The sequence below is a fragment of the Vulpes vulpes genome, chromosome 16, assembly GCF_048418805.1.
Source record: "Vulpes vulpes isolate BD-2025 chromosome 16, VulVul3, whole genome shotgun sequence".
NCBI lineage: Eukaryota > Metazoa > Chordata > Mammalia > Carnivora > Canidae > Vulpes > Vulpes vulpes.
Window position 1 is genome coordinate 7209519 of NC_132795.1, and position 13952 is coordinate 7223470.

The following is a 13952-nucleotide window of genomic DNA, read 5'->3' on the forward strand; positions in this document are numbered from 1 at the left end:
AAGAGGCAAGAATGAATGAATGTTCATTGACCACCTATCGTGGACTCTGTCAGTACCCATGGAAAACACAGTAGAAACTTAAAAACACAGCCCCTAACTACAAGCAGCCTACTACAAAAGTCTGAAAATGTCAGGGATCACCAAACCCAACCAGTTTATTTACAAAAGAAAGGACCTAAAGTCCAGAGAAGTGATGCTTATGGTGTACTCAAGGACCGGAACCAAGACACTGCCTCCTCTTGAGATCACACTCGCGCACACTACACGGCAACATGGGCATGGATCAGGGTGCCACACACTTAGATTTGGTTGACTTTAAGAACAGTACTAAAGGACCATGGGCCCTGGACAAATTACCAAGAAAAATGAGAATTTGAAAAGTCAGGAGCACCTTCCCTGGAGAGGTGGGACAAAACGGAGAGGAATGAGGCAGTTGGAAAAATAGAAGGACTTTTTATTTATTCAACAAATACCCTACACATCCTTATCAGGCTCCTGCTCTGTGGCAGGAATGTTCAAGGCCTCAGGAACATATAGCAGCAAACACAATTTTTAAATGTGTGCTTTCACGGAGCTTGCTTGTAGGGGTGCACAGGAAAGTCCCAAGATACAAAATGACAAGGCTGCAGCCTGTTTCCTGGAGCTCCTCCTTCTTTGAGCAAATCAAGGTCTCCCAACAGAACCCTCCTGGAAATAGGATAATAGAAAGTATCATTTCTGATGGCTTTTCAAGGAACCTAGTTTTCAAAACATGACGTGTACTTCTACCTATAGACATCAGAAATGCCAAGAGTAGAACTTGAATGAGTTCTCTTTTCTATTCAACCCACTTTTGCTAAGAGCCTGCTGCATGGAAGGTGCTTGGTTCTTGAACGAGGATGATAGCAGGGGAGAGAGAAGAGGGAACAGAAAGAGGGAATTCTTTTGAAATGTTTTTCCAAAAGACTGAATATAAGGTATGAAGGAGGAAGAAGAGAAGGTTGGATATTGAATCCATTACTGGGGAAGTTGGAGATGGTGGTGATCTCCAACTCACACTACCTGGAGCTCCACGCCCATGTACCCAGCAATCAGTACCCATACCCATAATCAGTACTCCATCCCAGTTCTCCAGGATAAGGCCCTCGGCTGAAGACAGGCACCAAAGCGCTGAGTCACCTGGGCTGCCCAACTCCTCTTCTTTTTTGGATGTAGAAACTGAGGCACAGAGTGGTTCCATGAGCTCCTTCAAATAATCCAGCACAAGAATAGCAGAGATGCCCAGTAAAACTATTTGTTCCATACTTTGGCTTCCCTGGTGGGTCTTAGTTTTGTTTCTCTTGAAAAGAAATGGATATTTTCTGGTATTGCTAAGGGGACATGGAGAGAGAACTGGGTACATACCCATATTTCCAATATCTCTATTTGGAAATATCAAAGGCACCTCAAACCTAAAATGTTTTCAACCAAAATGCATGATGACCACTAGCCTTTAAGCCAGTGTGTGGCACCAGCATCCAGCTAGCTATATTACACAGGAACAAAAGCCACACTTTGTACACCTTCTGCTCTGCTCTCATCAACCAAAACCAGTCCATCCATCACCAAGTCTGTGTCTGTTGTCCACATCTCTACATCCTAATCAACACCCCTTCTGGCTCAGGCCTGAGCCACAATCAGATATGCCTCTCTCCTGAACCACTGCAATTGGCACTAGACTCTCCCTTTATTCATTCTACATCCCCATCAATCCACCTTCTACCCAGCAACCTCTAATCTCATCACATTACCCTCTTAAACAATTTTCTGTAGCTTCCCAATGCACATGAGCCTAGTCTGGTCTCTGCCTCTCTCTCCAACCTCATCCTGCACCCTGTCAAGATGTAATTATCCTGCACCATATTGGGAAGTTATTGTTTACTGATTTGTGCAGATTTCTGATGACTTTTTCCCTCCCTGATGAGGCTGAGGGCCACCATGAAATCAGGCTCTATGTCTGGTTTTATCCACAACGATTTTTCTAACACGTAGGTGCATAATGCATACTATGTGATCAATAAATATTTGACGACTGAATTTTTTTAAATGGTGAAGCCAATGGTTCTCAACGGAGGGTGATTGTGCCCCTCCCCCAAGGCAATGTTTAGAAACATTTTTGGTTGTCATAGCTACTGGCATCTACGGGTAGAGGGTCAGGGATGCTGCCAAATATCCTATAATACACGGACAGTCACAAAATTAGCCCATGGTGTCAGAGTTAGATGAAAGAGAAAGAATATTTATATTTTGCTCATATTGAATTGGGTCTCCTAGAGTCACATCCTTGCAGAAATACATTTGTGATCTCCCAGTGGTGTAAGAGAGATTTAAACACACATGCACATACACACACGAACAGTCATTAAACTTCCTACAGGCAGGAGATACCTATTTTAATGGTCTCTTGTACTCCCCCAGAGGCCTGACACAGAGCAGAAACTGAGTTGTTCAATCACACCTGTCTGGAAGTCCTCATTTAACATAAAAAGGGCCTCAAAATTGAGGATAGCCTTGAGCTGCACTCAAGGGGCCAACTTATTTCTCCTATATGACAAGAGTAACAAAGCTCAGTGACATCACAGTGGAGCCCCACCCGCCTGCTAAGCCACACCCCTTCACAGTCACAATGGCTAAGGCCTTAAATACCCAGACTCCTGGCCTCCGGGCCCTGCAAAGCCCCTCATTTTGGCAGAAATTACAATGTCTACCAGCCGCAAGTTAAAGAGCCATGGCATGAGGAGGGGCAAGAACCGAGCTCCTCACAAGGGAGTCAAGAGAGGTGGCAGCAAAAGAAAATACCGGAAGGGCAGCGTGAAGAGTAGGAAACGGGGCGATGATGGTAAGGATGAGCAGGCGAGCACTCAAACAGGAGCCCTCCCTCGTGGAGAATTTCCTGTTTAATTTCTACTGGGGCAGGAAGAGGAGAATGGGGACGTTCCAACTGGTGTCCCTGTTGACTGGTGTCCCTGTTGCAAACATGTCCTTCCCCTACAGCCAATCGCAATTACCGCTCCCACTTGTGATGCCACCCGTGGGCTCTGTCCTGGTGGACTTCACACAGCACCAGGCAGCAAAGAGAGGATGACGGCCAGAGAAGAGCCTATCGTGTGGGTTAAATGCCAATCGTGACGAAATGAGGAATGTATATGTTGGCTGTTTCTTCTTAACATCTCAATAAAACTTTGAAAACTGAACATGTTTTCTTTTTGATCTGTTGGCTGGAAAATGGGCTTGGGCAGACTTGGGAGAGAATTGGCAGGTATGAAACCATCCAACAGGTTGGGAGAGAATTGGCAGGTATGAAATCATTCAACAGGACTTGGAAAATATCAAGAGTCATTTGTCGTTCGTTGACTCTCCCCCCATGCACCTCAGCACTGGCTGGGCACCATCACCATACTCAGGTCTTCGTTTCCATGTGCAATCTCCCTCCCCACTATGGAAAGGGACCAGTGCTAATAGACCACCTGGAAGAAATGCAGGGCCAGTTCTGAGCTGTAAAATATAACGAAAGACCTCGAAACTAGAGCTAAAAGTAAAGCTAAGAGACAGGTCCCAGGTGTGGAGACACTCTGACCGTATGGGTAGGTCCTAGCTCTAGTTTCGAGGTCTTCACACTCTGGGCTTTACTTTTAGCCCTAGTTTCGAGGTCTTCACACTCCGGGCAGCCAACATGGTGTTCACCCTATGTCAGCAGGGATATTGCCTGTGTGATCCACTGGTGCACCTGTGATGTCATAAATGAACCTCAGCCACGTGTGTTTATATCACACCTTGGTTATATCTGCAGCCAATATCTCTGGCCAGGGATCCAGCACCTCTGCTCAACATCTCCCCATTAAGGGGATATTTGGCTTGAGTTACCTCCGAGGTAGCAGGCAGTACCAGGGTGGCACCAGGTGGCACTGAGACTCCCCTTTAAACCAAGCCACGCCTTTGGGATCCTGAAGGGGAAGCAATCAGGAAAAGGGAGAAGAGGGAGTGAGAGGACCGTGGGTGTGAAGTTTTCACCAGCGAGGGAGCAGGTGGCAAAACCACTAGTTAGGAGCTGCATGGAGATACAGGGGGTGGTAAGATGACACAAGCCACAGAAAACGTCTAGGTCATGGAGCAAAGATTTTTTTCCTGTTTCCTAACCCTAGCGAATGCACACTGCTTCAGAGCAAAATCTCACCTGATGTTAAGACAGACACTTCTGGATGCTTCTAACTCCTCAAACTTGTGTTTCCCTCCAGTTTCTACTTTTGTAAAGAGAAAAAAAATACTAAAAATATATAAAAATACTAAAAATATATATATATAATGTACTCCCTCATTTTCCACGGTTTTACTGACACTTCTGGACGCTCCTAACTCTTCAAACTTGTGTTTCCCTCCAGTTTCTACTTTCGTAAAGAGAAAAAAGTATCTAAAAAATATATATAAAATGTACTCCCTCATCTTCCACGGTTTTACCTCCTCTAATATCCCTTTTGTTTGTTTTGTTTCGAACCCTCCGGGTTTGCACAAAGCCCTGCCGTCCCTAATCAGAAATGACAGGCTTTCCCTACATGGAGCCAGAGCTCCCAGGGGGCACGAGAGAATGTGAGGGCCGTCAGCTGCCTTCCCGGAGTTCTCTTTCCTCCATGTAAAGAAGGCTTGAGGGATCCTTGCGACATGTCAACCTTCTGCTGCTCTGGATATAAATAGACGAATTTATTGGGTTCTGAGGACACAGTAAGATGGAGTTTGGGTGCCAGATGTTTAATAGAGACCAATACTCAAGAGTCAGGGCAGTGCAGGACCCAGGGCTCAGAAAGGAGGTGAACAAAGCATCGTCCATCAGGGACCCAGCTCAGGTTCCCACATGGGACCGAAGCCCTCATATTCCCCAGCCGCCCAGTCAGGCTGCTCTGGTTAGGAGAGGAGCTTGGGCAGAACTTGCAGGCCCCCCACCCCCAGCCTGCTTTTCCTTTTCCCCTGCCCAGTGCCCAGCTCACCGCCCACCACTCCAATGCCTCAACTCAAGACCCTTGACTTCTGCCTTGACCCTTGACCAAAGTTGCTCCAGAAAAGGTGGAGCAGTGGGCAGGTGCAAAGGGGTGAAGTCAAGAGTCAGGAACAAGCGAGAACAGCAACAATGCTGGCAAGGGCAGCTCTGAAGGAGCGGGGGAGCAAAACAGTGTCCCGGGAGCCCCCACAAGAGCCCAAACTGTGTGTGTGGTGCAGGAACGGGGAGGCCGCAGCTGCCTCCAAGTGGGAACAGACTGGAAAAATCCCAACATACCTCTCCCTCAGCCCACGGGTCTCCACCTGGTGCCTCCACTGGCCAAACTCGGCGGGAAGCCCTCAGGTCAGGGGTCCCCGGTGATACAGAACCCAAGGCCCAGCCTCGCAGGGCGTCAGGAGTGGTAGCTAATGCAACTCTGGAGGAAACCGTCTTCATTAGCCGTCCTGTTTGTCTGATGCGTGGTCACAGGCCAAGGTCTCTTCAGGAAGCGACCAGCAGAGAGGCCCCAGACCACGTTACCTCAGGGCTCCAGAAGCCTCGCTTCAAAAGCCTGTTTGCCCATCATTTGCCAGACTCATGTTCTCCCCAGACAGAATGTTCGAATACACTGTTGTATTTCAATAATTCTCTCAGCATTGAAACAATCTAACTAATTGGGGAACAGCCCCAGGCTAGTCAGGGCAGCCAGACCCTCGCCTAGTGACTTCAGTCAGGTTGTGAAAGGAATAGCAGCCGCCCGGAAAACTCTGTTTTGCTGCAAGAACATTTTCCAGGCCCACATGCTGGAGCTTTTCCAGCACGAGTGTTGATTTAGTCCCTGCCCTCCAGGAACATTCATTCTGCCTCTCTGTTGACAGCTCCTTGCAAGCTCAGCACCCACCAGGCAGGCCCTGGGAGCTGAACCAGCACAGGGGTCCTCTGACCACGTGATGCCCAAAATCTCGCCCTCTCGGTACTTGGTACTTTTGCTACATCTCCCCGAGCAAGGGGGACTCTGTTCCTCCCTCCAGTTGTTTCTGGAACGCCATGTCCTGAAGTCATCACTTACTTGGCCTTTGTGGAAAGGCAAAAAATAAAAAAATAAATAAATAATAGAAAAGTAAAGGATCTTGGCCAGAAGCCCTTCTGGGTCACCTTGACCTTCTTGGGAGCTGACTTGGATACAGGGCCTCCGCTCCCCTGGCCTCAGGGGGCAATGAGAGTGGTCCCAGAGGACCCGGCTGTGTGGGTGGACGGAACCCAGAGGAGCGGTGCGGAGAGCACGGCTGACCCCCATCTCCCACTCGGGGCTGCACCAGATGACCCTGGGTGGGACCCTGGGTGGGACCCGTGCAGCTCTGCAGCGCAGGCAAACAGGAAGCTCTGGAGAAACACTCAGGCCTGTACTGAAGAGAAGGTCCGGCATCGGCAGCTGGGAGGGGACTCCGCATGCCCTGGGGGCAGTCAGGGCAAGTCAGACATGGCCTGGGGCTCAGCTGTCAGGGGCACCCAATGGTTCTGTCCTTCAAGACTAGAGGAGAGCAGCAGCCTGGCTCTGGAATCTGAGCCCTCGCTCCCCAGGTGCATCCTGGGGCAAGAACCCAACAGAGCAAGGTCTTCATGGCCAACCCCCAGGAGTTGGTCACTTGGTCACTCGCCTTGTGACGAGTCGGGAAGCAGGTTACTCTTCAAGAGAGCCTCTCCTCACTCTTGGACCCCCCCCCCCAAGCCACTCTCCGTCTCCAAACTTTCATCAGTCCAACCGTAGAGACCTCACCCTCAGCTGAGCCCTGCAGCCAACCCATTCCTGCCACTTGGCTAGCTCAGTGTCCCCAAGGCTAGACAGGTGACAGTTCTCACTGTGCAGCATTATACCAGGGAGAAGGGTCCAGCATGTGGATTCCATTAACGCCAATCCTCCCCCTTTGTGACTTGATGTCTCTTAGTCCTGCTGTAGTCCCAGCCTGGCACGCCTCCTCTCCTGCAGCTGGGGCCACTTCATCTCTACCTCCAGCCTTGTGCCACCAACACTGTCACCCAGCCGGACTCGGGCGGAAGCTCAAGTGACCCACCTCTGGGCCGGCAGCAGGGTAAGGCAACACACCTGGGCACTGCCTCTACCCGCCGTGGGATCTTGGCTGAATTTTGCATCCTCCGCTAGCCTCATCTTCCTCATCTGTAAAACATCAGTCACAAGATCCACCTCACAAGGGCTTGTAAGAATATAAGCTGCTATGAATCACAGCCCTGAGTAAGTTGGACTGTGCCTTTCGGTATCATTGTGCTTGTCCGGCCCTGACTCGGGACCCTGCCTCCCGCCTCAGCCTCTGGATGCCCCACAGCTGAGGCTGGGCCCTGCACCTGTAGACAGGCTTTCCCTTGCTCTTCAGAAAGCTCCAGACTCCCACTGTGACCTCCTCTCAGTCTCTCCTGGCCCTTTGGCCTAGGCCAGGTCTCACAACTCTTAGTGGTTTGTCTTGCTCTCCTGTAAAATGTAGGAGTTGAGAACGATCTTTTCTCTCCCATTAGAACTGTACACTATAAACTCCAGACTATAAACTCCTGGGAGCAAGGGCCACACCATCCACGAGTGCGGGATGGAAGGGTCACATCAGGACATACGAACACCATTGTTTCTTGGGAAACAAATCAGGGAATCCATCTCTTAACCTCATAGGCGGTGAAGAATAAAATCTGAGCATGGATGTCAGTCAAAAGGATCAGGGATAGATTAATAAACTCACCGATTAGGATCATGTTAAGTTTTTCCATTTGCAACAGGCAAGTATCTCTGTAATTAATTAGCTATAAAGTCCTCAGGCCTAACACACAGGTGGCTTTTATTGAAAAGACAAAGAGATTGAATTTCACAATTTGCAAGGATCCTCCTCAAAAGTGACTCCAAATGGAAGCTTTCAAGAAGAGGGAACTCCTCGCAGGACTAGACACCAGACCCTGATGTATTGACTAACTGTTTCCTTCAGGAACACAAAGCACTAATATCTCACCGGGTATATGAAAAGCTTCTGAAAACTTTCACATGCGTAGAACCACCTGGCATCAGATAAAAATGCAGATTCAGATTCTGTAACTCATTCTGTAGGCCAGGTAGGGGGTCGGGGCTGGCACAGATTCTGCATTTCTAAGAAGCTCCCAAGTGATGCTCTTGCTTCTGGTCCAGGGACCACACTGTGAGTAGGGAGGAGACCCAGAACACTCCACTGGAAGCTCGGAGAGTAGGTTCCAGCTCATCTCCATCCAGACTTAACGTGGCAATAAGGGCCTCTCTCTGTGGTTCTCTCCAAGAGTCCCTTCCAATTCTTAAAATGGTAAGAAGTCCTACAATTCTAAAGAATACAATTAAGGAAATGTCACCCAGTAGTGGCCATCTCTCTGATTTTTTCTGTCCTAGGAACAGAAAGCAGTGGCAAGCATCATACGCAGAGTCTGGATCAAGGTCTTTCTGTGCCACCTCTGAGCCATTGGGCAGGCCGCCTCACTTAACGTGGGGATCACACTTCCCAGGGATATTGTAAGAAGTGAGCGAGGGGAGGAGAAAAAGCTCTGGAAACAGAGAGCCCCCTCCCACCCTTGCCACCACTGGAGGCCAGCAAAGCAATCTCTGGTTTGACGACTTAATCCCCCTTCTTTTCCTTTTCTATTTGCTACAGAGCCTGAGCCAGACCACAAGTCCACCTGCTGCTCAAAGTGGGCATCTGTTTGTGTTTGGTCGAGAGCAACAGACATAGATCCCCGCTAAATTAAAAGAGGGGGAAATGGAATCTACTGGAAGGATGTGGGATTTCTGGGAGAATAGAAGGTAAGGCTGGGCAGCTGGGCCTCGTGATGGGAGCCAGGCCAAAAGCAGAAGAAAGTCAAACGGCTCTCTTTGCCTTGCAGTGGCTCCATTGTTTTCCATTCTTACATCACTCCCCTGCAAAAGTCAAGGTCCCAGGAGACAGAAAATGATGGTCAAGTTTGGGTTTGCAGCCGGGCGGGGTTGGTCCTGAAAGGCAAATGGAGGAACAGTCGCCAAAGAAGGGCAGATGTGTGCCAGGCAGCCGGGTACAGCGATGCCCACTGCGGAGTGTGGACCGTGACTTCCCTACGATGCATACAGTTCCAGGGGGCCCGCCTCGTGGGGAAAACAGCCATGTGTGAGCGCACCACAGCCACCTCTCGAATCCCTTCCTCCATGAACCCTTCTACCATATGCCGCCTGGCCTGCGAAACTGCCATCTTAACACACAGAATTAACTTAGAACCTACAGATTACATTTTGCTTTCGCTGCCAGAACCAGAGGTGGGCTTTATTCTCAACTCCACTTTCCCCCCACAAAGAACATTTTCACTCTATTGAACGAGTTAGCAGCAAACCGGAGAGCAAGGACAGAGTCACGGAGCTACATCTAGGGCTGCTGCTAGGGGGACACTGATGCCTCAGCAAAAGTAAATGGTGCCTGGGAGTCACGGATTGTAGGGAAGTGTTGGGAGGGAGACTGTGAGCTCTTTGAAAGTCAAGACCACAGGGATGCCAATTTGGGCACCAAGGAGGCCTTTCTTCCCTTGCCTGGCTCCTAAGAAGAATGATTTCTCTCCTTCCACTCCAAATACTCAGGCAGCAAGACATGTTCTGGAAGATGTAGCAGATAGAAGCTTCTGAGAGGGGTTGGGTCTATGCAGTCCAGTCTAGGAGCCACAGGGCACACACAGCTACCGAGCACCTCAAGCATGGCTTAGGTCACATTGAGAGGTGTGCTGGCTGTCACATACACACTGGCTTTCAAAGACTTACTATGAACAAAAGAATGTAAATGTAAAATATCTCATTAATAATTTTGACATAAGTTGTACATTGAAATAATATTTTAGATGGCTCCAATTAAATAAAAGAACCAAGATTAATTTACTTTTGCTTTTTTTTTTTTTTTTTGCTTTTAAAATGTGGCTACTAGAAAATTGAAAGTCACAAACGCAACGGTCATTATATTTGAATTGGACAGGGCTAGCCTAGGGTCTCCCGTCTGTAATTCCTCATTCCCCCATACTCTCTGTTCTTTTCATTTAGTGCAGAGCCTACTAAGCCAGGGCCTGATCCAAGCAAGCACCACAGAGGAGTGAACATTACCAACCTTCACCTTTCCCAACTCTTTATCACACTCACACACACAAAGATGAAAATCAGAGAAAGTGGTGGCACCCAGATTTAAATTCTCAGTATGTGTTTCCCATATGTTTGTTTTAAATTAATAGAATTTTGGAAAGTTTCACACCCAGGAATAATAATAATAATAATAATAATAATAATAATAATAATAATAGCTTTGTACATATTAGCTTCACCCTTACCACAACCTCATGAAGTTGGCAGTTATCTTATGACCTGTGTTTCAGAGTTAAGAAACAGACCCGGGTAGATCAGGCAATCTGTCCAATCAACCACCTTTCTCTCACAGGGGGAAGAATGGGGTCCTCCAGACTGGAAAAGACACGCTTCTGGTGGCAGGACCAGCACTCTATTCTGTGCGGCCTCCTTCACCGTCACAGTCTCTGGCTCCTGCCACCAGACCATGTCAGTCCAAGGCAAAGGGGTATTTTGATAGGAGTAGCCTAGGATCCTTGGGGATGGGAGACGGGGAGAAGTAGGCGCAGACATTTCTCATCTCTCCTGACCTGGTAAAATCCAGGCTGTTCATTTCAAACCCTAAGCAACGAACTCTAACAGGAAAAAACAAAGGCTTTGGCATCAACCAGTTCTAGACTCAAGTCTTGCTACAACCACATTAACAGTTATAGGACCTTGAACAAGTTGCACAACATCTCTGAGTGTCTGTCGCTTGCTGAGTAAAATTGGGTTAAGAACACCTCCTTCTGGGATCACCAGGAGGCTCTTCAGAGGATCCATATGCAAAACAACCTGTACCATTCCCAATGTATCCTGAGCAAGTGTTTTATAAATTCCTCTTTCTCTCCAGACTACCCCTGCCCTCAACTTCAGCTGGAGCCAAACAGGGACCCCTGGTATTTCTGCGTAAGGTCTATACTGGAGTGGAATAGGCGTGTAGGTCTGGAGCAGTGGCCCCAGGGACTGAGGAATGGAAACATCCATGCTGTTTGTAACATAGCAAGTCAGGCCAGGGTTGCCTCCTCGAGATGCTCCCCACAACCTCACCCTGTTGCTGGAAAGAAAGAGGAGGGTTGTGAGCTCTAGCTTGAGTCACAGAAGCCCTTTGTGTCTCCCAGGAGAGGGGTGGGCCTCGGCCGGGGGAAGTGTGGTGGGCGGGGTGACCTGGCAGCCTGGATTTCGTCTAAGAAAGGCTGGCCTGATGCCCAGCCCCCGGTGTTGCAAGGGCTGGCGGAGGCGCCCCTGTGAGCTGGGGGCAGGTGCAGACAAAGAGCAAAGATGGAAAAAGAGAGATGTCTCTTCCCCCATTTCTTTCAGCTTCCAGTTTCATTAATTAAAATTCGTTTTTAAAGCTTTTGGTCTTAAAGAGGTCCTGCTTTGCATGCCTTGGTTTCTTTAACTAATAGACTTTCAAAACATCAGAGAGCTCTTAGAAGTTCCTCTAGGGGCCATCTGCTCCTTTTCTCTGCCTGCAGCACAGACTGCACCTCATCTCTACCGAACAGCTGGAGAGCAAATGAGCAAGACTCCAAAGGTCCTAGAGACAAGAGGGCATCTTCTCTCCTAGGTCTACTTGACTTTCCTTGGTTTCAGCTGCAAGGTAATCAAGCCAGAGACTAAGGGAAGGCTCCCTTCCAGAAGGAGAGAAGGAGACCTCTTTCATTTTTCACTATCACCTCTCTAACATTCCTCCCATATTTTAAAACACAGCTCCCAGGATTTTTTCCTAATCAACCTGGCTAGAAATGAATGGGCTTTATCACCTCTCCGTTTCCAGCTCACTGTGTGTGCCCTTCTAGCAGACCTCCCTGAATACAGTAATAATATAGCCACTGAGATGTGGTCTCAGGGCCCTAATGGAGCATAATTTCCCTGAAGACAGACCAGCATCAGCTCGGATCACTCGGGTTGGAACAATGTCCTCCCCACTAAAGAGGGTTTTACTGAATGTCTACTCTGTACCCAAAACTGTCTTTATACATTTCCACAGCCATCCAAGACAGCAGCCAGTGTTCCATAAATATCTATGGAGTAAAAGGCCATTATGTTATGCCAGTACTTATGTTGAAAGAGTGGTCCTTGGTACCATTTGCCAAGAATGTGTCAAGTACCTGAAAGATGCAGACTATTGTCTTGGGCCCTTTAGGTACCCACCAGAAGTTCCCAATTTTGCTGAGTCCATATAACATCTACATGCTAAATGTGTCCATTTGGCTAAAGAAGGAAAGGGAGGGCTCCATGAACCCAAACTGGTAGTTGAGACCTGGACACTGCCATGAGGGCAGGTAGCATGAGGTTTTGTCCATTACTGTGTGTCCCGCCCCTTGTCTAGTGCCTGGTATGTCATGGTTGCTTAACAATCATGTTGAATAGATGGACACATGGATGAGATAAACGCTGCTGACAAGTGACCACAGATGTCTCCCATAAGATAGAAGCAAAGAGAGAAGAATATAGCAATTAGAAGGGATTGTAGAACAGCCTCTTCTGTTTACATAAGAACCTGAGGGCCAAGGCCGCATGGTGGAGTGGAAAGGAGCAATGAAAGGGTCTCGGAGCCCGGAATGCTTTTGTTCTGACAAAACGAAAAAAGACCTGTAAGTAGCAGGTGCTGTTAGGGTAGCCCTCCTGGCCGCTCCTCCATCACTGGCTAGCTCACACCCACTTTTATACTCTCAACACACACGCGTAGTCTTTGATATGTCTTTTCATATTCATGATTTTATTCTGCTATAATTCTCCGTAAGCTTCCTGAAGCTGGAGGTCATGGTTCTGGGTTTTTGTTGTTGTTGTTGTTGTTTTAAGATTTGTTTATTTACCTGAGAGAAAGAGAGAGAGCACACCAGCAGGGGGAGGGACAGAGGGAGAGGGAGAGGGAGAATCCCAAGCAGACTCCCCACCAAGGATAGAGCCCAAAAAGGGGCTCAATCCCACGACTGAGATCATGACCTGAGCCAAAATTAAGAGTCAGATGTTTAACCAACTGAGCCACCCAGGCATCCCTGTTTCTTTCTCACTGCCCATAGAATCCCTTACATCCACCTGAATCACATAAAAAATAATTATCACATACATGAATTTATTAACTATACATCCCTTCTCAGTTATGTTAAATTTCTCATGGAGGCCCGAGGGCTCTCATTGCAAAGGCAGTCATTTTACAACTATTAATTAGTGTTTGAGAAAACTGATTAGATCTGAAGAGGATTGAGTCGGGAGCTGGAGAGGAGATGTAGAAAGCTGTATGGCTGTCAGAGCAAAATAATGAGGTTCTGCCTTAGAAGACGGGGCAGAGGAGGGGTGTCTTTCAAAGCTCAGACTCACACTAATCTGAGTGGAGAGAACAAACTTGAGGGAGTTGCTCTAGAATGCAGGTCTGGCGAAGACCAGGTGCCGAAAATTCTGCTAGTGGAACTAAGAGTGGCCAAAGTGGCAGCTGGGAGAAAAGTTTGGACCTGAATTTGGGAAGGTCCAAACCACCAGAAAGGCCATCACCTAGCATCCTCCAGACTCAAGACTAAGAGAGGTGGTGGAGTCAGCCAGACAGTGAAACATAAGCCTGACATTTTAATTCTGATTGTGTTAAGTTGTACCAAGCCGTGTGCCTATAAATCATCCTCCAGTGTACAGAGTGTATACCGAGATTTTGAGCTTTAAGCAGAAAAGTGAGACCAGTATCATGAGGCTGATTTCTCCGCAAGGAAAGCTTTCTATTTATTTATTTTTCTTTTAAACTTTTTTTTTTTTTTTTTAGATTTTTATTTATTTATGATAGTCACAGAGAGAGAGAGAGAGAGAGAGAGAGAGGCAGAGACACAGGCAGAGGGAGAAGCAGGCTCC

At 48.0% G+C, this 13952-nt stretch overlaps 1 protein-coding gene across 1 annotated transcript; it reads left to right on the top strand.

Moving 5' to 3' along the window:
• Positions 1 to 2718: 2718 nt before the first annotated feature.
• On the top strand, positions 2719 to 3041 carry TNP1 (transition protein 1). The gene is made up of 2 exons (XM_026002057.1): positions 2719 to 2857; positions 3013 to 3041. The coding sequence occupies exons 1-2, from the start codon at positions 2719 to 2721 to the stop codon at positions 3039 to 3041; spliced, it is 168 nt and encodes a 55-aa protein (XP_025857842.1).
• Positions 3042 to 13952: the final 10911 nt, after the last annotated feature.

Coding starts and splice junctions, on each gene's coding strand:
- TNP1 (XM_026002057.1), top strand. CDS start 2,719: ATGTCTACCAGCCGCAAGTTAAAGAGCCATGGCATGAGGAGGGGCAAG. Junction 2,858..3,012: donor TAGGAAACGGGGCGATGATG/GTAAGGATGAGC, acceptor CTTCCCCTACAG/CCAATCGCAATTACCGCTCC.